The following is a 25,027-nucleotide window of genomic DNA, read 5'->3' as shown; positions in this document are numbered from 1 at the left end:
TCATTAGAAGGTGTTGACTACCCCTGTGGGTACCACTGTAGTCACTGATTGGGCCCTTGAGGAAGGCCCTTAACCCTCAACTGTTCAGATGTATAATGGGATGAAGCGCACGTTGCTCTGGATGAGGGTGTCTGCCGTACAGTAGGTAGAAGTTTCCATAAAAGCAGCTCTGACGGTAGTGCAGCTTTATATCCATGCGTTCGTTCGAATACGGTATCGTTTCCATGGTAACAGCCTTTTCAATTATACAGCATACGTTTCCAACACATATCATGCTTAATGTTCATATGCAAAACATCCACTGTTACAAACCTCTCAGAATAAAAATCAGTTGCAGTCCCAGCTGAGAAATGTGTGTGTGTGTGTGGGGGGGATAACAAGAGTTAACCTTCACAGGGTAAACAGCTTGTGTCTGCATGCCTGATCTCTCCCTCTGACACACGCACACATAAACACACACTGAAATCCTGGGGAATTTCACCAATCACAAATTCCTTTGTGAATAATTTAGACAAACTCCAAGGTCAGAATAAAGATAAACTTTCACTGTCTGTCTCTCTCTCTCTCTCTCTGTCTCTGTCTTTCTGTATTTTTTTGCAGTGTTGTTTGTCCCTGCCTAGATCTTTAAGCACTTTCACACTTTCACTTTACCAAACCGTATTTAATGGTCCACAAATTCAGAGCCTCTATGTGTGCTTATAAGGAACGTACAAACATTCCAAACACAGAAAAAGCATGGTGTTTAGCACAAAAGCATCGACGTCTAGCAAGATATAGAACATATGCACTGGAAATACTGTGCAGACCATTGCTTTCAAAATAATAACAGATACTGTAGAAAACTGAGTGCTGAGCTGCTTTTGCTAGCTGTGCACATTTACATGATTCACCAAAAGCAGCAACTACTGTACAGTACAACCTCCCTGTCTCGCCAATTTGCATTCCCCGCTGATATGGTCTTTAACTCTGCTACATGCATGCTGCGCTTAAATCCCACCTTCGTGCTCTAGGATTGGATTTTAAAGTGAGGCGAGTTCCTACCAGACTGAATCCCTGTAACCAATCAGAGCACAGAAGGATTTGACCAAATGTGGAAATGAGTACAATGGATCGCAAAGATGAATAGTCATAATCTTACATTTACGCATTTGGCAGACGCCAAAGCCTTAAAATTTTTTTTATCTCATTACACATCTGAGCAGTTGAGGGTTAAGGGCCGCGCTCAAGGGCCCAGCAGTGGCAACTTGGTGGTTGTGGGGTTTGAACCTGGGATCTTCCGAACCATAGTCCAATGCCTTAACCACTGAGCTACCTCTGGCCCTTAGTTAATCCTATAAATTATTGTCATAGATATGCTAGGAATTTGTGTGGAAAGTCTGCCAGATCTACTATATATAAGATATTGTTTACTGTTTAAACCTCCTGCTGGTAGACTGGACGCATCACATGAATCAAACCAGCAAACCCCAAGATCTCTTATCACTTCAATCACTAGTCCTGGCAAAGACAACTGGTTCCCGCAAGCACAACCACCCGCAGTTTCAGCTCCGTGCCTGCTACTCTGAAAACGAAGGCGTAATAAAGATGTATTATTCCTGCCTTGAACAGGTTGTGTGAAAGAGCTTCTCTTTCTTAGTTTTCTGTCTGCCTGTTTCACTTTGTGTCTGCTTTATTGACAATCTCTCTTTCTTCTGCCCATCTCTCTATCTCTATCTTTCTTGTCTCTAGATGTTTTTTTTTTTTATGTTTTTGTCTGTCTGTCTGTCAGTCTGTCTGACTCTCTCACCTCCACTGGTGTCTTGAATCTCCATATGAACCAAATCAGGGTCGACATCCACTCCGGCCACTGACCTGCAATAACACAGGGTGGAGTGTAAAATTACACAGCAAGTACAAATATTTGGCAGAAAATTAGCAAACTGTAGATTATTCCAATCAATGTATTTGTTTTAGAGACAAACAGAATGAGAGAGAGAAAGCGAGAGTGAGAAACTGGCAGACAGACACAAAGACTGTAAATGATGGGTAGAGAGGCTGGCTGTGAGAACAAGCCAAGTGTTATTAAGACCACAGTCGAGTTTTTGACGACTCACACACTATGACTTGCCACTATGGTAGTAATTTAAAAAAAATGTGGATTCACCAGAAAACTTTGTCTTTCGTCACTCGTTCCTGAAGCAGTGTCCATTTCCTCCCCAGATCAGTGGAAACATAGACCTGTAAGACAAAGCAGAGACCCCCACTAATTAGAAACTATGACAACATTCAGAGAAGAGTCTGTTAGACATGAGGACACACTGTTGGATTTCTAGATTTGTCTCTGGTTTGGAAGCTTGGGACTCTAGACTCAATTTGTATTCTCTTACCTGAGAATTTTGACTGTTTTGGATTCTACCTAAATTCTATAGCATGGGTTCTAGACTTGATTTAGATTTTAAGGCTTGGGAATCTGGACTTAACCTAAATTCTACAGCTTGGCACTTCTGACTAGACTTAAGATCTACAGCTTGGGATTCTAATCTCACCTTGCTTTCTTCATCGTGGGACTCTAGACTTGTTTTGGATTCTATGCCTTGGGACTCTGGACTAAACTTAGTTTCTTCAGCTCGGTTCTCTAGACTTGAATTGGCTTCAATGTCTTGGGGCTCTGGACTCTGGTTACATCCTCCAGATTGGCACTCTAGACTTGATTTGGATTCTACTGCTTGGCACTCTCCACACTACTACTTTTTCTATTGTTTAGGATGCTGGGCCTGCCTTCTTGTCTGTTTGCGTAGAGGTTTCATGGTGCTTGGTGGGTACTCCGGTTCCCTCCCACAGTCAAAAGATATACAGATTAGGCTGATTGGCATTCCAAAATTGTACATATTGTGTGAGGGAGGATATGAGTTTGTGCGCTTGTCCCTTGCAACAGATTGGCACCCCATCTAGGGTGTACCCTGCCTTGTGGTCCCAGTCCCCTTGGATAGGCTCCAGGCCTCTTGTGACCCTGTACAGAAGAATGTGTGATGAGTTTGTGGGACTCTGGACTAGTCTTGGATTCTTTGGCTTGGGATTCTGTAATTGACATGTTTTTTACAGCTCAGAACTCTAGTCTTTACTTTGGCTTTACTGCCTAATTTTCACACTTAGCTTACATTCTACTGTTTGGGACTTTAGATTTAAGTTAGACTAATTGGCATGGGATGGTTAAATAGGCTTGGACTAAGGTGTGTTCTTGGATTTGAAGTTTGCACTCCCCAGCATAAGACTCCTGACTCAAATTTGTAGTACGGGCATCCACTAACTTAGCTCTGTAGTTTTGTACTGTACTGCAGATTTAATTTTAATACTACTTTAAGATTGTATTAGGGATCGCTATTAACTATACAGTAAATATAATACAGTGTGGGCGGCACGGTGGTGTAGTGGTTAGCACTGTCGTCTTACACCTCCAGGGTTCAATTCCTGGCCGTGTTCGATTCCCGTCTCTGTGTGCATGGAGTTTGCATGTTCTCCCCGTGCTTGGTGGGATTACCTCCGGGTACTCCGGTTTCTCCCACAGTCCAAAGATATGCAGGTTAGGCTAATTGGTGTTCCCAATTAATATGTGTGTGTTCCCTGCGATAAATGGCACCCTGTCCAGGGTGTACCCTGCCTCGTGCCCTAAGCCTCCTGGGAAAGGCTCCAGGTCCCCACGACCCTGAATACAGGATAAAGCGGTATAGAAGGTGAGTAAGTAAGAGTAATAATACAGTGTGTTGGTGTGCAGAGGGGTTTTACACTGGTGCTATTGTTGAGAGAGAATGTTTTAATATGGATTGTTGGTCTGTGTTACAGTATAATAAAGTCTGTATATTAGTATGTTTGTAAGAGAGTGTAAGGTTGGGTTCTGCTATTTATTTCAGAGGATGCAAACACAAGCATAGTCCCAACCAAACACACACTATCAAATCCTAACAATCCCACTTGTGCTGAAAACAAACGTGTGAGAGACACAATTTAATAAAGTGTGTGCCACCCTCGGGTCATGTGAGTCGGGGGATAATCACATGACTTGGCATGTGTGGCACGTGATGAGAAAGTCTGCACAGGTTACTGTTAACCATTTGCCATAACACTTCACCTGTGCGGACGGTCGCATTTTCACAGCTCATGAATTTTATATAGCTGTGTATGTGTTTGTGTGAGCCTTATTGCTTATTCCTATAATGTGATGACATTGATTATCTGTCTCACACACTCACAGGCTCAGGGAGGAAAAACAACTACACACACTTTAACAACAGAACACTTTATTGGGAAGCAGTCCAGGCCTGCGGCCTTGCACTCATAACTCTAACGAGGATGCCGATAGACTACAGAGAAATAAAGCACTGCTGGGAGAAAACAGTAGTGCAGAATGCTGCTCTGGGTTGCCAGACCATCCCTTTGTACTACTACTGATATCTTACACTCAAATTTTACTAAACATTTGAAAAATTCACAGCCCGTTTTTTATTCAAATATCGGTGGTTTAGTTTTATTACATTTGAATATGTTTTTAAAATATACCATATTATATATATGTATATTCCAGTTTCCCCTAACAGTCCAAAGACATGTGAATTAGGCTAATGGACTGGCACTTTGTCTGGGGTGTGCCCTGCCTGAAGTCTCCTGGTACAGGCTCCACGCTTCACACAACCCTTTAAAGGACAAGCAGTATAGAGAATGAATGTAAATTATCTCATGAGGCCCAACTGCAGTAACTTTAGTTTGCCACTACTGTAGAGGATTGTGTTTCTCCATCCCTTACTCATTGTCTGTACCACTTATCTTGTATCGGGTCCTGGGGGCCTTGAGCAGACTCAGGGCACACCTGGCATGGGGTGCAAGCACACAATCAACAGACAGTTTGGAAACACAAATGAATCTACTCTTACAGTATGTTTTTGGAATGTGGGAGTAAACTCCACACGCAAAGACCGGAGGATGGGACTCGAACCCTGGACTTTGGAGGTGCAAGGCCACAATGCTAACTATTACGGCAATATGCCACCCTGAATGTGTTCAAACTGGCAACACAATATGTCTTTTTTGCCTCAATGAATATACATCTTAGAGCATTCTGACCAAAACTAAATACATTAAAAGTGAAAAGATCTCAATTTGTAGAAGAAAACTTTACCAATGAAAGCTCTTTGCTAAGTCCTAATAATGAGACATTTGTTTTAACGATGATTATAACAAAATTTGTTTCATATTAGATTTTTTTTTTTTTTTCACAATCACACCTTTAACAGCACTTCCCAAGTGAGCTAAAGAAAGTTTTTGGTTCACACATTCTCCATAAACAGAACATACACATCTCAGAGCCTATAATTAGTCTTATACTGGACCTGCTAACATGTGTACATGTCTAAGTTTATTTTATTCTCAATTTAACTTTTATGGGAGCCTCTTAAAAATTGTATTGGCTATTTTTTTCACATCTATTTCCATGTGAACTAATTCATGTAACTATTCTTTATTAATGACCCACAGCATGCTGCGCTTTTCATCCCACACACAAATTAGCACAATTTGGAAATTCACAGATGAGTATTACACATGACATGAGAAAAACGACACACCGTGGCTTCTTTGCTGTAAGCCAGCAGTTTGTCTTCGTCCGACGGATGGAACAGGAGCGTCTCCACGGTGAAGGACAGCGGCTGTCTCTGGAACGATGCTCCCTCATCTGTGCTGATGAAGAGCATCTGATCCTGTTCATTAATGGTGTTGCTGATCAGGATCACCTGCACACATAAATACACATGGACAAAGATAAAACAAAAATAGACACACATATCCTTTACTAATATATACATACATTATATAAATATATACAAATATATAAAGTATATAAATATATACAATGTAACAGATATGATAAGCTGTACTCATTATTCTCAAAACATCTTCCTTCCTTCACTGAGAAGCACGGTGGAGGTAGTACGGTGATCAGAGTTAACCTCGGCCTCTTAGTTGCTTCTCCATTTAATTCTCTATTTATTATTCTCTTCACCACCTTTAGATCCTCGAGGTAAAGTCACAGTTGTGCCATAGTCTATTATATTACTTTCTTAATGTCTCCTTGCAGAATGTTCAGTTTGGAATTTGCTTTAATAACTAAACCCTGATTCATAATCTTCCAGAACTTTGTCCTTTCATGTCCCCTTGGTTACTTTTTTTCAGGTATGTTTTCAAACAAGATTTTCCGAAGACATAATGTACACAGTAACATAATTATTCTTTATTTATATTAAAAATTATTATATTATATATTAAATTTTATCCATGGCTGATCTTACTGTACATGACTGATATATAATATTAATTAGTGCATGAAATAATTTGTCATAATTAGGTATTTATATGTTACACAGTTCTGGACTTTACAGTAAAGGGATATGGATGAAATATGATGTAAAACTGAGGATCTGTTTCAGCTGTTTCATTTGTGCAGAGTTTGTTTAATTCTGTACATACTCAGATTAGAAATGTATAATTCCTGATCCATGGCTTTAAAGGATAAAACCAGAATCCAGACAGATTATCCAAGGGGTAACATTTCTGCCTACCTTTAATGGACTCCAAATCCTGTCTATTCACATATATAAGCACATCTTTACCTTCTTAGAAAACTGAGAATACAGGAGCAGAAATGTATAAAAAAAAAAGGTGATGTTAAACACGCAGAGGGTAATTGTGACTTTACTGAATCCTGCTCTGATCCACAGAAAGTCAATCTTAGATATTAGAGAGTTAAAGCTGCTGTAATAGATTTTTTGCACAAGTTAAACTGTCTTTCCACAGCTGCAGTCTGGCTTTCTATGCCAGCCATAAACTCACCGTGATCTGATAGTCTTCCAGGGCTGAGACTTTGGTGTGCGTACTTTATGCACATAGCCCGTAAAACCTGCTTTGATTCGGGATTGTGTTTTCAATGGTTTACTTGTATTACCTGTAGAATGTTCATAATACAATGAAAAACGATAAATCTATTTTAGCCACGCTCCAGCAGGGATTACCTTCCATCCAGGACTTTAATCCTCTTTCTACTGGCTAAACAAAAGACTTACACATTCACTGACACTAAAACACAGCTTTTCTATTTAATACCATTGTTTATATCGTTGTTCTTTGTACATCATCCCACACTGAGTCAGGAAAGATAATCCAAATAGAAGGAATTTTAGCATTGACATGTGCGTTACTATTGAGGTTTAGTTTATCTAACACTAGCTATAGGCTTTAATAGGTCAGTTTATTTTCCTAACAGGGTATATTTAACTTAAATAATATATATATCACTTCAGTATAATATAATATATATAACTTCAGTATAATATACTACAACAATAACAATTATAAAAAATAAAAATATATGTCCATCCCAAAAATCTGTCAGTCCTAGTAAAGAAGACATGGTCTCTAAACCTGTTGGTCACAGTGAAGGAGGCGTGGCCTATGTATATGTCAGTCCCAGAGAAGGAGGCGTAACCTATGTATCTGTCGGTCCTAGAGAAGGAGGTGTGGCCTATGTATCTGTCAGTCCTAGAGAAGGAGGCGTGGCCTATGTATCTCTCAGTCCCAGAGAAGGAGGCGTGGCCTATGTATCTGTCAATCCTAGAGAAGGAGGCGTGGCCTATGTATATGTCAGTCCTAGAGAAAGAGGCGTGGACGATGTATCTGTCAGTCCTAGAGAAGGTACCGTGGCCTATGTATCTGACAGTCACAGAGAAGGGGGCGTGGCCTATGTATCTCTCAGTCCCAGAGAAGGAGGCGTTGCCTATGTATCTGTCAATCCTAGAGAAGGAGGCATGACCTATGTATCTGTCAGTCCTAGAGAAGGAGGCGTGACCTATGTATCTGTCAGTCCTAGAGAAGGGGGCGTGGCCTATGTATCTCTCAGTCCCAGAGAAGGAGGCGTGGCCTATGTATCTGTCAATCCTAGAGAAAGAGGCATGGACGATGTATCTGTCAGTCCTAGAGAAGGTACCGTGGCCTATGTATCTGACAGTCACAGAGAAGGGGGCGTGGCCTATGTATCTCTCAGTCCCAGAGAAGGAGGCATGACCTATGTATCTCTCAGTCCCAGAGAAGGAGGCGTTGCCTATGTATCTGTCAGTCCTAGAGAAGGAGGCGTGACCTATGTATCTGTCAGTCCTAGAGAAGGAGGCGTGACCTATGTATCTGTCAGTCCTAGAGAAGGGGGCGTGGCCTATGTATCTCTCAGTCCCAGAGAAGGAGGCGTGGCCTATGTATCTGTCAATCCTAGAGAAGGAGGCGTGGCCTATGTATATGTCAGTCCTAGAGAAAGAGGCGTGGACGATGTATCTGTCAGTCCTAGAGAAGGTGGCGTGGCCTATGTATCTGTCAGTCCTAGAGAAGGAGGCTTGGCCTATTTATCTGTCAGTCCTAGAGAAAGAGGCGTGGCCTATGTATCTGTCAGTTCTAGTGAAAGTGGTATGGCCTCTATACTTGATAGTCTTTGTAAAGGAGGTGTGCACTATATACCTGTCAGTCCAAGTAAAGCAGGATTGATGTCTTGCCATTTCAAGTGAAAGAAGCTTGAACTATGCACCTGCCCGTCTCTGTGAAGGAGGTGTGGCCTCTGAAGCTCTAAATTTAATCAGTAGCTAATTCATAAGTATGTTTTATACTTCACTGTCATCTCTGACGGACAGATATACACCATGCGTTACATTTTATAACCACTGGATATGACTCACATGACATGATATGTGAGTCACTTGACATTGACAAGGATTAGTGAAAGAAAATCATGAACAGAAAGGCTGAATAGCTGTGAATAATAACTTGCACGGCAGTAATGAAAAACAGACTTTTTTTCTATCCGCTAAAATTGAACACACCATGTCTCTGCTTATCACTGCTGTTTGCGTCATTTAGCAATTATTGATCTTATATATAAAAAAAAAATATATGGCTAGAATGAAAGGAGGAGGAGGAGGTGGAGGGCATGTCATGAAATGGTTTTATTCGTCCTGTTCCAAAACTCCACAGTAATTCGCTTTTTACTATTCAAAACTTAATTAAATTTTAATTGTAACATTTAATTTTGTGGAATGAAATAAGTAAGCTGCTGCTCTGACTAATACTCGACTGTGGCAAGAGATTGTGGCAAATCAGTCATGAATTCAGTATGACAACAGGGATATGTGATGGACAGCAACCTACACCTGCAACACCATCATGATTAATGCACCGAGCAACAACATGTCCAGTTTAATGCAGAAATAACGGGAAGAAAAGGTGCTAGAAACACATTTCTAGCCGGCAGGACAGCCAGTCTGGGAGGGTTAATTTATCTAGCTGACGTTAATGTCTTTTTCTTTTGGCGCTTGTCAAGAACAACACACCAACCCCAGAGACACTAGAATGCATAAAGCTGATCAACAGCAATAATTAGGATACACCGAGACAGCAGAGGCTTAAGGAAACTTTCAGACTCAAGACAAATATTTCTTTAAAAAAACAATACAAAAGCCTGTATGGATACCGTATATTAAACATCCGCGGTTTCTTGATTCGGATTTGTCGGAAGTTGTTGATTAATTCTCTATCACTGGCACTGACATGTACAGGGCTATATACGTTATCGAGCTCTGTTCATCACCATCTTGGCAGGAGCTGACTTCACAAACAGCTTGGCAGTTGATTGGAACACACCTACTTACCTTGGTTTCCACATGCTAGTTAGCTTAGCTAAAATGCTAATGTGGCTAATGTTAATTTACGTGATTTTTTTTTAACCTATGAACATTACGAACACTTTTTTGCACTAGATTGTACACCGTCATCCATACCCTACACGTCAACTCTTAAACTTACCACAAGGAGTGTAATAGCATGACTATTTCTTTTGTAAAGTTGAGAGTTTTACAGTAACATGGGGATCTTTTTGGAGTCGGCTCCAGTAGACTCTGTGTTCAAAACCTGTTGCTTGCATAAAAAGATCGGGGCTTCAAATAGCATGCGTGGAAGGAGTCTCCAGTGTCAGGAATAAAGCTGAAACCTTAGATTTTCCGTTGTCACTATGAGGGATGGATAGGTGAAGGAATAAAAAATGTAGTCGTGCCTTTATTAAACATCGTAAGAAGCTAAAAAAAAAGATAAAAAGTTTAATGCTTTAAATCCATGACATTTGGACTTTTACTGACATTGTGTGTTAAAATCAGCACATTCGAATCCACTGTGTATGTGATCGGATGCTCCACCGCATTTACTTTACCTTAATTTTATCTTCTTACGTTAAGTCTTCATAAACTCGACCTAATTACCTCCTAATGAGAAGTTGTGAAACCTAATACTAAACACCATCCTGCTAATTAGGATTAGAATTCGATTCATTATCATGCAGTTCTCCTTCATGGTCTCTTTCTCTTTCTCTTCAAACCTCTGAGCTGCTGAACTCTCTCGGGTTAACAAATTGCCTAAACTCATGAAATGAAAAACAAACAGTGGGAAAAAAAAAAAAAAAATGTCCAGCAGTAAGGAGAAGGCAGGGGAGAGAACATTTTATAGATTTAGGTGTATTTCATTTGCGTAACCGAGCACATTAGTTGGCTAATATAACGATATTCGGCTCTGCGCGAGCGAGATAACGGGCTAAATGGTGATTGGAGTGAAAGTATTTATGGCTTCATTATTATTGCGCAGGGGAACAGCAGCAATAACAAAATTAAGTGTGAACTGAATTTCATGGTGAGGACGAGAAAAAGCGATTGTCTTCCTTTTCGGTAGCCTTATAAAATTATTCGTTATAAAAAAAAAATCATCTATAGTTTATACAGGTACAATAAAGTTTATAAAGTTTAAAATTAAGTCTAAAACATCATTTTACTGAATAATTATTATAACACTTCGTGCAGCGCTGTTAGAGATACATAATCAGGGATGAAAAGAAAATTCCATTATAAAGCAGACTCACTTTCTTTTTCTTCTTTGTCTTTGGGCTGTTCCCTTTCAGGGGTCGCCACAGCGAATCATCTGCCTCCATCTAACCCTATCCTCTGCATCCTCTTCTCTCACACCAACTAACTTCATGTCCTCTCTCACTGCATCCATAAATCTCCTCTTAGGTCTTCCTCTAGACCTCCTGCCTGGCAGTTCCAACCTCAGCATCCTTCCCATAACAGCAAGGATCGATCTGTACCCAGACGTGTCATCATTCTATGAGTCACTCTGTTTTTTCCTATATATATATATATATAGAAATACAGGTGAATATGCATTAATATGCAGGTGACCTCAACACATCTTGACAGAGAACGAGAGTGTGTACGGATAGATCTAATTAAGATGGGTGTACAGGGCCATTCATATTTAAACAACTTTTAACTCTTTTAGAGGCGTGATTTCAACTAAGATGTGTGCTCAATAAGAGTGATGGTGTGCTAAAACTTTTTTTCACTAACAAAAAGTTTGGCATACGTGCACTGTGTGTCATCAGCACTTGATTATACAAACTAAAGGCTAGTGTGAAGCGGATCTGCTCAATGGTCACATTCTGTTTACTTGATCGCTGCAGTGCACTTCGTTTCATCGTCCCCTATTTTTAATGCAATGACAAATCCACTTGTATCGCTCACTCCAGGTCGTCTGGAAAACACTGAGAGTGGAACTGCAGAGACAGGTCCTTCACAGAACCTCTTCTTCCATATCTCTCTCTCTCTCTCTCTCTCTCTCTCTCTGTCTCTGGCATGTTTTGGACTCGGACTACCTGCTGAGAAAATCATGGTGCTCTAGGAAGGGTAACAGCATGGTGTACACTCCAAAATAAAATCAATCTCTCTCTCTCTCTCTCTCTCTCTCTCAGAATGATTAGCGCTCTGGTTTCCGTGCTGAGGAAGTGAGAGGGGGATTATTAGAGGATCAGGCCCAGAATAGCCACAGGATGTGTGTGCATGTGTGTGTGTGTGTGTGTGTGCATGTGTGTATAAGTGCAGAGGTGTCTGCTTTTCTCTCACCACACACACACACACACACACACATCAATTACACTATAATTTTGGCGAATTTGTTAGAAGCCATGTGTAGGAGTGATTTGCAGCCTCAAAGCCCACAAGAGCAACAACAAAGAACACACACACACACACACACACACACATACGCTCACACCCAGCGGCGGCTCCACACAGCCCCAGTGTGTATACCGCCTACATGTCTGTCAAAAAGAGGTGGAACTAACACACACCACCGCAGGTTGGATTCCTCAGAGGTTCAGGTTCTAGAATTCAGGTTCTACTGTTGGTTCTAGATCTACTGTAGTATAATTATAATTACAGTACTCCCATGATTCTTTGCTTCTCTCGAGCTTTTTGCATAAATGACTATAGGTTAAAGCGAAGGATCTTATAAGAAAATGAAATGAGAGGAGACTGAAGTGCTAATGTTCCATTAATGTCTAGCGATATTAGCACACTGGCCTAGAACCCTGATCTCAGCACATCACCGAGAGACGGAGGAATAGAAGACGAGTGAAACGGGTGATCCTGTTCCACTCCCCCCACTTCCATTAAAAATCTATTAAAAGTTTTACACTCCGAGTCCCGGGGCATCGCGGCGGCCATGACAGTTATTAATGTGGAGTGAAACATGGACAGGGGCTGTCTCTCGCTCTGTCTCGCAAAATGTCTCTATCTTTTCTCCATCCTTCTATCCCTCTTTTTCTGTCCTACCCTGGCTTTTTCTTCTCTGTGTCTCTCACTGTCTTAGTCTGTAATTCCCTTTCTCTATCACTCTCTCTGTCTCTGTCCATCTTTCCCTGTCTCATTCTCCCTGTGTCTTTTTTTTTTTTTTACATCTTACTTTGTCTCTATCCCTCTTTCTTTCTCAGTCTCTCTCTCTCTGATTTTCCCATCTCACACTCTTGGCCCCTTCTCCATCTCTCTGTCTCAGTGTCTTAGTCTCTCATCCCCTATGTCTCTGTCTCTCTCTGTCTCTCTCTTGCTGTATCTGTCCTCACATCCTGTGTCTATTCCTTTTTTATTTATCTCCCCCCTTTTTTCTTTTTTTTTTTCATCTTTACCCTCACTCTTGTTGTCTCTTTTCCCCCTTTCTTTGCATTCTTTCTCTTTGTCCGTGTCTTACCCTTTCTCATTGTCTTCCTCCCTGTTGCTCTGTGGCATTTTTTCTCTTTGTTTCACTCTCTTTCTGTCTCCGTCTCACTTGTTCTGCTTGACTGGCTTCGTCTATATCTCTCTGTCTTACTCTCTCTGTCTCTGTCCCACTTTCTCTGGCTCACCCAATGCGTTTTTGCCACTCTCTCTCTCTCTCTCTCTCTCTCTCGAGGTCCCTTTTTGTCTATTTCATTCACTATATGTCTTGCTTTCTCCCTAGATGTCTATCTAACTATTTACCTTTGTCTCTCTTCCTACCTTTCTGTCTGCCTCCTTCTACATCTCCAATTCTCCAATTCTCCACTTCATTAGTTCTTCCCATTAATATTTTTATTACTCACATTAATATTTTCTTCTCTTCACGTTTCTGCAGCTCTTATCTCTAAGTCTCACCACCTGCATATTCTACCCTTTCTGCATATTTCTTTCTATTTTTTTTTTTTTGTTCTGTCCCTCTGTATTTTCTATCCTTCATCCTTTCTTCCATATTGATTTCTGTATTGAGTAGAGATCTGCAGTGTGGTGATGGGTGACCATGTGGGAAAAACTCTCACTACGCCTGAAGGACAAAAAAGAAAAAAAACTCACCATTAGGACTGATGTTGTTTTTGTCAATTTAACACCCGAGCATAATCGAATTAACACAAACGCACGCGCACACACACACACACACACACACACACAATCTCAATATCGAAACCTTGGCTATATTGAACATGGCCTCATTCGACCTATTCCGAGATCGACGGTGAATTAGAACTCGAAATAAATCATTCCAACAAAATTCAGTTTGTTCAATAAAACAACAAAATATATTTGAAAAAATGAGAAAAAAGAAGCTATACACAATGACTGCAGGCATTTCTTAGGAGTCGTGGTATATATATACTCAGCAAAAAAAGCACCGTCCTCTGACTTTCAACTGTTTTTACTTTCAGTAAACTTAAAACACTAAGAGTCAACACCATAAGACATAAACTAAAAATGTTTCACAATGTGTCCCTGAATGAAGGGAGTCTCAAAATCAAAAGTACCAGTCAGTATCTGGTGTGGCCACCAGCTGCTTGAAGTACTGCAGTGCATCTCCTCCTCATGGACTGCCTATTGCGGACAGTCTGAGCACTGATGGAGGGATTGTGTGTTCCTGGTGTGACTCGGCCAGTTGTTGTGGCCATCCTGTACCTGTCACGCAGGTGTGATATTCGGATGTACCCATCCTGTGCAGGTGTTGTTACACGTGGTCTTCCACTGCAAGAATGATCAGCTGTCCTTCCTTTCTTCCTGTAGCGGTGTCTTAGGCGTCTCACAGTGTGTGGGACATGGCGATTTATCGCCCTAGCCACATCAGCGGTCCTCATGCCTGCCTGCAGCATGCCTAATGCACGTTCACGCAGATGAGCAGGGACCCTGGGCATCTTTCTTTGGGTGGTTTTCACAGTCGGTAGACAAGTCTCTTTAGTGTCCTGCGTTTTTAGAACTGTGACCTTAAATGCCTACTTTCTGTAAGCTGTTAAGGTCTTAACGACCATTCCACAGGTGCATGTTAATTAATTGATTATGGTTAATTGAACATGCATGAAAAACATTGTTTAAACCCTTTACAATGAAGATCTGTAAAGTTATTTGGATTTTTACAACATTATTGCTGAAATACACAGTCCTGAAAAAAGGACGTTTCTTTTTTTTTGCTGAGTATATATATATTTGTTATATTATTATTATATTATTATTATTATTATTATTATATTATTATTATTATTATTATTGAGATGCACATACTTGCTGTTTCAGAGGACAAAAAAAACTAAAAGTCGTAAAGAGTTGTAGTTATAAATGTAAACCTTTGTGACATGCAAATCCGATCTGACCACCAGTGTGGTGTTAATTTTGCTTCGAGGGTATTTTTGGAACATTGTGTTGGAGACTTTTGCTCAACCTCATCCCATCATCAAAGTCATTTTAACTTCCAAAACCAACCTAATACCTGTATTGTCCCAGTGTCCCTAATGTGCCAAATTAACATCAACCAAAAACTCCTGCTGGGTAAGGTATCTTAGCATCCAAAAAAGCCAGTTCTATTAGAAAGCACTTCATTACTGAATTCTATACCAGAAGCATCATGGGTTCCGACAGATGGAAAGCCGAAGAACCTGCTGTGCATCACTGCACAAGTAAAACAATTAGGCTTATCCCTGAAAAACTAACTAATAATCTCTCCAGTGAACAGTTTCGATGATGAACCTGAATTTTCCTTTCTCGACCAAACAGTGTTTTGTGTTTCCTAGGTTTAGCATTAGTATGTAGCATGTGTTGCATGAGGTAGGGCTTTTTAAAAGCCTATAGTCTCTTGTGAAGAAGCAATCATCTTATATTCACAGCATACAGTCTATAATACTGTATGATTACTGCCATCTTTCTGTGAAACGCTAAGTTTAAGGCACTGTATTTTTAAACATCTAATCCTGTTAGGTGTATTATAATACTCTGCAGCCATGGAAAGCGTGCACACGCATGCAGTGAGCCTAAGGGAATTCATTTTCTTTCTTTTTTTTTTACTTCTTCATGGATAAACAAACACAAAACACCAGGAGTGCGGTTCACTCTGTTCGTCTACAGTTCAACAGATTCAGAGAGAGAGTAAGTCTCGGCACCAGTGCTCTGTCAAAACCCATCAGATGGAAGTTGTTACCAGACGAGGACTGGACACACAGATAGAGATTGATGATCAGTTCGAGTTAAGCTCCTGATTCAACAAAATAACATCCCCGTCTCTGCTGGTGCTCGGGCTGCGGAGACCGATCGATAAAGCCTGTTGCTACAGGAAAGGAAATGAGTCTGTACAGGTTGGCAATACGCTTTACTCATAATGATAGAAGTGGAGACAAATTGCCATGTGTTTACAACTTAACACGTAATCCTTGGATAAGATTAGGTTTTAAGTATAGTTAGTGAGACAGGGAAGAGAAAATTGCATCAGACAGTGTTAAGATGTGTAGCTGTGCAATAACATCAATAAGTCTTAAGCCAAGATTTAATGAAGTGGGTGGCTTTAGGTACTAGTGAAGACATCACTTGCTTAAAGTTATACTGCAGCAGAACTGCTCTTCTGCCCCAACAAGCAACATACCCCATGTATAAACACCAACTAAATCTAACTAAATGATGAAAATAAATCATAACTAGAAGGGTGAAAGAGAGAGAGAGAGAGAGAGAGAGAGAGAGAGAGATTGTGTGTTAGAGGATTGATTTTACTGCCTTATCCTTCGTCTTATACTTTACTTATAGTATATCTTATACTTTTCTCCAGGATACATCAGCAGATACCAATCATTTCCAGCAAACACATGGATAGTGACTATCTGATCAATCACATCAATATCAATATTCTGCAGCACCAATCACCTATAAACATTACCTATTAAACACCACAATTCTCCACCAAATAATTAAATATAAACATTGTCCATTAAGCACAATTCTCCAACAATCAAATATGAACCTTCTCCACCAAACAGCTAAATTCTCCAGCACCAATCATCTATAACTGTTCTCTATCACACACCAACTTCCCAATCACCAATCACCTACTGTAGTGTATAAACAATGTTATCCACTAAAAAATCAAATGTTAACATTTTTACCAACGCTGTCCATCAAACACTAAAATTTCCTATAAAACACCATAAAACACCAACATTTTCCCACACCCATGACCAAACACCAACCTCCGTTAGAGCAACACTTACCACTAAATATATAGACATTTATCATTAAAAAGGATCAAATACAGTACTGTATCAACCTTTTCATCACATTCTAACTTTCTTTATCAGACAGTATTCATGATCAAACCACAAAATCCTTCACAGAAGACCACCATTCTTCAACAGATGACATAAAGCACCAACATTTTCCATCAAAACAGCTAATCTTTAACATAAATATTTGTCTTTAGACCCACCAATTTTAACATCCATTAATCTCTACTAAACTCTAACATACAGTAAGTACATCAACTTCAAAACATTACACTCGCTTCATTATTTAATTCTTGTAACATCTGTATTAACCACGACTATTACTAAACTAAACTATTTTCCTGATAACACCATAAAATGGCAAAATACTTTCACATTTAAACATCTCAAGCTGAGAAGGATAAGGAACAAACAGAAGAAGTTGTATTAGCTGTCAGAGTTAAGAGTGCATGTGTGTGTTTAGTGTACTGTTTTGGAACAAGCGTCTTCTTTAATATTAAAGTTAAACATTAAATTAGTTAAATATTCTGTAACTGTCTAAAATATGCAAAGGGTTAGAAGGTGAATCCTGACACAAGCCCATAAAAAAGTAGTAGCAGACAAGAGTGTCTCGATCTCAATTATTAAACACTCATGTATGCAAATGTACTCAAAGTTTTTAGAAGCTTCCATTTTGCTCTTTCTTTTTCCCCATAGTTGATTTTATCAGTAAAAATAGACTGCATGAAATAATAAAATATAGAAAAAAACATTCTTCACCTAATGTTCTCTATAAAACACTAGTATTCTCTTTTCACACAATGCTCTTCAGAAACCATCAACATTCTCCACTAATACTAATGTTCTTCAGAACCCATCAACATTCTCCACTAATACTAATGTTCTTCAGAACCCATCAACATTCTCCAGTAATACTAATGTTCTTCAGGAACCATCAACATTCTCCACTAATACTAACGTTCTTCAGGAACCATCAACATTCTCCAGTAATACTAACGTTCTTCAGGAACCATCAACATTCTCCAGTAATACTAACGTTCTTCAGGAACCATCAACATTCTCCACTAATACTAACGTTCTTCAGGAACCATCAACATTCTCCACTAATACTAACGTTCTTCAGGAACCATCAACATTCTCCACTAATACTAAGGTTCTTCAGAAACCATCAACATTCTCCACTAATACCAATGTTCTTCAGAAACCACCAACATTCTCCACTAATACCAATGTTCTTCAGGAACCACCAACATTCTCCACTAATACCAATGTTCTTCAGAAACCACCAACATTCTCCACTAATACCAATGTTCTTCAGGAACCATCAACATTCTCCACTAATACTAATGTTTTTCAGGAACCATCAACATTCTCCACTAATACCAATGTTCTTCAGGAACCATCAACATTCTCCACTAATACCAATGTTCTTCAGGAACCATCAACATTCTCCACTAATACTAATGTTCTTCAGAAACCATCAACATTCTCCACTAATACTAATGTTTTTCAGGAACCATCAATATTCTCCACTAATACTAATGTTCTTCAGAAACCATCAACATTATCCACTAATACTAATGTTCTTCAGAAACCATCAACATTCTCTACTAATACCAATGTTTTTCAGAAACCATCAACAATTTCCACTAATACTAATGTTCTTCAGGAACCATCAACATTCTCCACTAATACTAATGTTCTTCAGGAACCATCAACATTCTCCACTAATACTAATGTTCTTCAGAAACCATCAACATTCTCCACTAATACTAATGTTCTTCAGGAACCATCAACATTCTCCACTAATACTAATTTTCTTCAGGAACCATCAATATTCTCCACTAATACTAATGTTCTTCAGAAACCATCAACATAATATTAATGTTCTTCAGTAACCACCATCATTTTCCACCAATACCCATGTTTTCAAAAAAGAAAAAACATCAACAATCTTCAAAAAATACCTACATTCATCAAAAGCCACCACTATTCTTAAGCCATAACAATATTCTTAACAAAGCATAATTTTCCTTCAATATCTGTGTTCTTAATAAAACACCAAAATCCCCTACCCCACCAATGTGTTTCACCAATAACTACAGTCCCTTATATCAACAGACATTCTCCACTCATACAATTCCATGTTCTTCCCTCAACACATTCTCCACTTAATAAACCCTAATATTTTTTTATGCATAACAATGTTTTCCAAAAAAAAAAGCCCCACCAACATTCTCCACCCGTACCAATGGTCACCAACATTCCCCATCCATTCATTTTTTTTTTCAGAAATCATTAACATTCTTCACTTATACTAATGTTCTCCACAAGACACAATATTTACCATTCATTAAATACCAATATTCTACAAACATACCAATGTACAGATGTTCTCAATAAAACCCGATCATCATCCTATATTAATATACTTCATAAAACAGCAAAAGAAATTAACACCAATATTGATAATACATGCAATTTGTTCATCAATGCCAGTTTTCTCTAAAAGTGACCCTGTCTCTCCTTTTACCCTCTCTCGTTCTCAGGAGTCATGAGTGGGAAAATAGAACAGAGTTCAGAAAATGGGGCAGATTGTTAAACTTACATCACCAGCTGTTGCACCATCATCATTCACTCACTCTCACTCCCGAAATGTCAGGTCTCCTCAGTTTCACAAAGTACTCTAACCTACATGGACTCATAAATTATAAGGGTGTTTCCATAAAACCACAAATAAAGTTAGTTTAATCTATATATATTTTTTTTAATTGGTGAGGTATTGGAAAGTTTTTAAAAGTGGCCTTAAATTATGTGTTCCAGACTGAATAAGGTCCATCCTATTGTTGTTAAATCAATGCCATGGCAGCTTTTAAATTACTTATAACATTGTGTACTTATTATTCACTAAGTCATTTATGAACCTCATTTAGAAAGCAATTCTTCTGTTTTCTCTTCCTGACAGTGCACTTTTTCAGCACAAAAGTTTCCTAAACAAACACTAGCAATGTCTATTAAAATGAAAGTTCTCCATAAAACACCAAAATTCTTTATGAAACACCTATGTTCTCCATAAAGTATCCACCATTTTGTCCATAAAACACCAACATTCTCCATAAGCCAATGTTTTCTTCATAAATACCAACATTCTTAACCTATTCCCTATATCTAAAACACCATCATTCGACATCAAGGCCAATGTACTCCAACCCAAGATCTATATAAAACACACATATTCTCTGTTGAACATTGTTTTTCCCTAATGGCTCACTTAGTGCAGATTTAGTGCCTTACTAATTTATGTTAATGTTACTTCTTACAAGGACAAAACACTCCTCGGCACCACTAAAACCTTTAACCAAGATCCCCTGAGCTAGAACTACATCAACATTAACTACTTAATAAACCTCCAAATTTAAATCTTATTGAATCCCTGCGTGTAAAGCAAAAAAATAAGAAAGCATTAATGGAAAAATAAATAAATAAATAAATAAATAAATAAATAAATAAATGAAATGCTGACCAGCCTCAGGCTCAGCGTCTCACTGAGAGGTTTTAATGCTAATAATATGTTTTACCTTCAATACCTGAATTAAACATGCATCAGCTAAAAAAAGTGAAGTAATTATTAAGCAGCAATCCAGGCAGTGCAAAGTCACAGCATGAGTGTGATTTGAATAGCATTAATGCGAGGATGCCGTTAGCAGGGCTGCTCAGGATGAGGTTTTTTGTGAAACAAAGGTCATAAATCAATCAGCTGGTTCTGCTCTTAGACCCAACGCGGGATCTGTCATGCCTGCATAGTGGAAAAAAGCTGGTCTGCAAGACTTTAAACCCGGTGTCTTTCTTCGCCCAGTCAGAGCTGCAGTAACATTCATCAAGTATTAACTTATAAAGTGTAAACATTAAACCGAACATCTTGAATAAACTTGATGAAATAGAAATGTTTTAATGTAGTGTGGAAAGGAATAATACACTGTATTGTGCTCTTACAGAAAAATAGCAATGACGTAGCGAAGCAGACCCCATAGTCTATTTATTTTTTTATTTTTTTATTATCATACTATTTAAAAAAAATAATACATTCATGGTTATATTCAGTAAAAATTGTTCAAACCAATGGCACACAATAGGGGGTATATACAGTATTTATATATTGCAATTACAAAATAACAAAGGCTACCATCAGTAACACACTGCGCCGCCAAGGACTCAAATCCTGCAGTACCAGACGTGTCCCCCTGCTTAAGTCCAGTTCATGTCCAGGCCCGTCTAAAGTTTGCTAGAGAGCATTTGGATGATCCAGAAAAGAATTGGAAGAATGTCATATGGTCAGATGAAACCATAATAGAACTTTTTGGTAAAAACTCAACTCGTCTTCTTTGGAGGAGAAAGAATGCTGAGTTGCATCCGAAGAACACCATACCTATTGTGAAGCATGGGGGTGGAAACATCATGCTTTGGAGCTGTTTTTCTGCAGAGGGACCAGGACAACTGATCCGTGTAAAGGAAATAATGAATAGGGCCATGTATTATGAGATTTTGAGTGAAAACCTCCTTCAATCAGCAAGGACATTGAAGATAAAACATGGCTGGGTCTTTCAGCATGACAATGATCCCAAACACACCGCCCGGGCAACAAAGGAGTGGCTTCATAAGAAGCATTTCAAGGTCCTGGAGTGGCCTAGCCAGTCTCCAGATCTCAACCCCATAGAAAATCTTTGGAGAGAGTTGAAAGTCTGTGTTGCCCAGCGACAGCCCCAAAACATCACTGCTCTAGAGGAGATCTGCATGGAGGAACGGGCCGAAATACCAGCAACAGTGTGTGAAAACCTTGTGAAGACTAACAGAAAACATCTGACCTCCATCATTACCAACAAAGGGTATATAACAAAGTATTGAGATTAAATTTTGTTATTGACCAAATACTTATTTCCCATCATAATTTGCAAACAAATTCTTTTGAAATCCTACAGTGTGATTTTCTGGATTTCTTTTTCTTATTTTGTCTCTCATAGTTGAGGTATATCTATGGAGAAAATTACAGGCCTCTCATCCTTTTTAGGTGGTAAAACTTGCACAATTGGTGGCTGACAATACTTTTTTTGCCCCAGTATATATATATATATATATATATATATATATATATAATGTGCGCCTCTTACAATGCCATATTACCACAACACTATGTGCCAGAATCACATCATTACCGCCATATGCCTGTTTTATTTTCCCAGTTTATTACAAACCATAGCACTGTTGGCACCAAAAATAACAAAGAAAACAAAACAAAAAAAATCCCTAACTGCCTCTCAGCCTATTCATTGGATAAGTAAGCTTGGCTCCACATGTGTTGAAAATTAAGTGTTATCATTAGGTCACCAAGACCCACCCACTGCCTCATTCAAACTGTTGTTATGACTTGCAATATATTATTTTTGTGGTGTTTAAAAAAAGAACTGCATTTAGTCATGTTACCATAAAACTTCAAAACATCAACTTCTCCTTCCTGAACCTGTTGAAGTAACTTAAAGTTTCTTCAAAAACTTTGCTGCTTACTGTAACAAAGCACCTACACTGAAGACCATCAGTGCTGTATTAATATGTTCTTACGACGTAAAAATGGAATGTAATATATGAGTATAAAAGTTAATACAACACATGACTTAAAAACTGAAGATTTTCTGTAGTTGCGTTTAGACTTGCATTTTGAAATTGTCTTTACTGTCTCAGGTTTCAGATTTTTTATTTTTTTTTAAATGATTGGCTCTGAGGCCGAACCAAAAATTAAAATTGTCAGATCCTATTTGCCTCTCTAGTTGTTTCTTTTCATTTATCGCTTATTACAAGAAATCGAGATGCCTCACTGCTGGTGCTGGTTACTTAACATTGTCCAACAACACTTAACTAGGAAAACCTGTCTCTCAAGGAGCGGATTTCATGCAAGGCCCCGTGTGTTTGTTTGTTTGTTTTGTTTTAATTATTAATAATAAATATATTTTAATATTTAATAGTTTCATTAGCTATATGACTGAATTGAAACCCAGTACTCGAATTTGAAAGTGTGCTCCTCGGGGCTGCATCTGTTATTGTCTTTTTTTCTGTCTTGCAAAGCATCTTGGGATAGTTTGATATATATATATATATATATATATATATATACTATATTGGATATATATAAAACCATAGAGCATCTAAACCGTGCTTCTACAGGCTTTACTCAATAGGTCATTTTAAACATGGGAAATAATCGATACACCCAGACACACACAAAGACATCTATACAACTTCACTGTGAAAGAGCGCCGGATGAATATGCCAGATGCAAATATCCTCCCACCATCACCACCCACTCCTCTTTCTGATTTCAATGCTCTGTGTTCCCACATTGCTATTAACATAGTTTAGCATATCAGACCATGACTGCTCCAGGCTAATGAGCCAATTGTCTGAAGCCATGATGGTGCATGCACTCTTTCAAATGTTCAAATATGGACTTCATCCAACAAACATTTAGAAAATATGAATTACATCTACAGTGCTGTATTGTGGTTGGTCAAAAAGTGGTGATTAGTTCTCTATAAGAGCAGCCTTGGAAGTATCATAGCATGTTAATATATTTTCCTTTACCAACATGTCTGTTCAGTAATATAAGATAGACAGTATGTACTGTAGATAGATAGCTATATAGATAGTATACAGTATGTAAAAATAACCATTGAATTAGGAAGAATTACAGGTCTGAAACAAACTAAAGAGTAGAAAACATACTGGGTTGGGAGGTCAAACACATGGATGTCACCGAACAGCATATACACTCACTATGATACGGTGTGTTACATCATATATATCGTGTAGGTGGATGTTCAGCCCAGAGGCTCCAGCAGCTTGTAAATCATTTCAACATGATAACTGAGCCAACGCAGAGGATATTTTAAACTCTCAAACTTCAAACACGTGTTCCAGGGTTGAGCCGACGCAAACCCATAAGCAAATAAGGAAGGCAAAAACCAGACCCGTTTACAACATGAACTGTCTCAGTCTTAATTACAGATTGGATCTGACATGTCCTCATTTCGTTTAGATACAAATAGAGCTCCATAACTAGACAGAAATGACTCAGCGGGCACAAGGACCTAATAAACCTCATCTTGTTATTTGAGTAGTTTAGAAGGACATGCACAGGACACATAGCATTCAAAAAGAAAATGTAACTGTAAAACTAAAAGACAGCCCCAGTGGGAAAAAATAGAGTTAAGTGTATTACAAATATATTAAAATCCTCGATAGTACCCTGCAAATACAGTATACTAACAAAAAGTTGTACCATCAGTTAATATATAAAAAGTATACGAACATCATGCTTTTACCAAATTTTGGAATTAAACTTTAAATATATTTCAAAATAATTCTATTATAGTACACTTTCCAAAAATATATTATAGTAAAATTTACTTCAAGTGAAAGGTTGGTCTAATTTACAAAGTATACTTATTTAAACTTTGTTTTTCAATGTATTTTTGGTATATATAAAAAAGAAATGCTAGAAATAATCATTGTACAAATGTACAGAAAGTATACAATTCAATTTTGAATATTCGGTAGTCTCGGTATATTATCAGTTAAATTTAAATGTACTTATATTTAGAGCACTACTCGCTCGTGCACGCGCGCTTTAGACTCGTTTTCGCACGCTGAATCTCTCTCTCTCGCACGCGCGCTCTTAAACTCACTTTTGCGCATTCAAGATAATTTATGTTTGCACTTTCTCACTCTACTGTGCGCTCACCGTCATAAAGCGACACTTGCACAAACTGCAGCAGCGTTATAAAACTGCAACTATTCCAGCCAACCAGAGACTAGAATCAGTGCAACACCAGCCAATCAGAAACTGGAGGCGGGCAGAATCGGACTGTCTGTTCACTGATTGGCTCTCCAGTCCTCCGCTTCTAGGTTGAATTAACGGCTGGAAGCTGCTTAATCGCGTGCGTTCGTTGGTATCGTTATTATTTTATTTTCATTGACATAAGGTAAATGTTATGGTATTTGTTAGGGAATTTAAAATTAAGTACATACTTTAAACTATAGAATGTATTGTCTAATGTGTTGTTGCTAAAT

The 25,027-nt window shown here is 38.7% G+C and overlaps 1 protein-coding gene across 1 annotated transcript in view; it reads right to left on the bottom strand.

Moving 5' to 3' along the window:
• sorcs2 (sortilin-related VPS10 domain containing receptor 2) overlaps window positions 1–25,027 on the bottom strand; it is a 202,326-nt gene that overhangs the window by 32,177 nt on the left and 145,122 nt on the right. Inside the window, exons 4-6 of the mRNA XM_053492878.1 lie at window positions 5,595–5,759; window positions 2,144–2,217; window positions 1,787–1,851 (exon numbers count right to left, since the gene is read on the bottom strand). Coding sequence (XP_053348853.1) covers window positions 1,787–1,851; window positions 2,144–2,217; window positions 5,595–5,759 — 304 coding nt within the window. The remainder of the gene's footprint in view (window positions 1–1,786; window positions 1,852–2,143; window positions 2,218–5,594; window positions 5,760–25,027) is intronic.

The sequence above is a fragment of the Clarias gariepinus genome, chromosome 1 (genome assembly GCF_024256425.1).
Source record: "Clarias gariepinus isolate MV-2021 ecotype Netherlands chromosome 1, CGAR_prim_01v2, whole genome shotgun sequence".
Taxonomy (NCBI): Eukaryota; Metazoa; Chordata; class Actinopteri; order Siluriformes; family Clariidae; genus Clarias; species Clarias gariepinus.
Note: the sequence above shows the minus strand (reverse complement) of the source record. Positions and strands in the feature narration are given on the sequence as shown.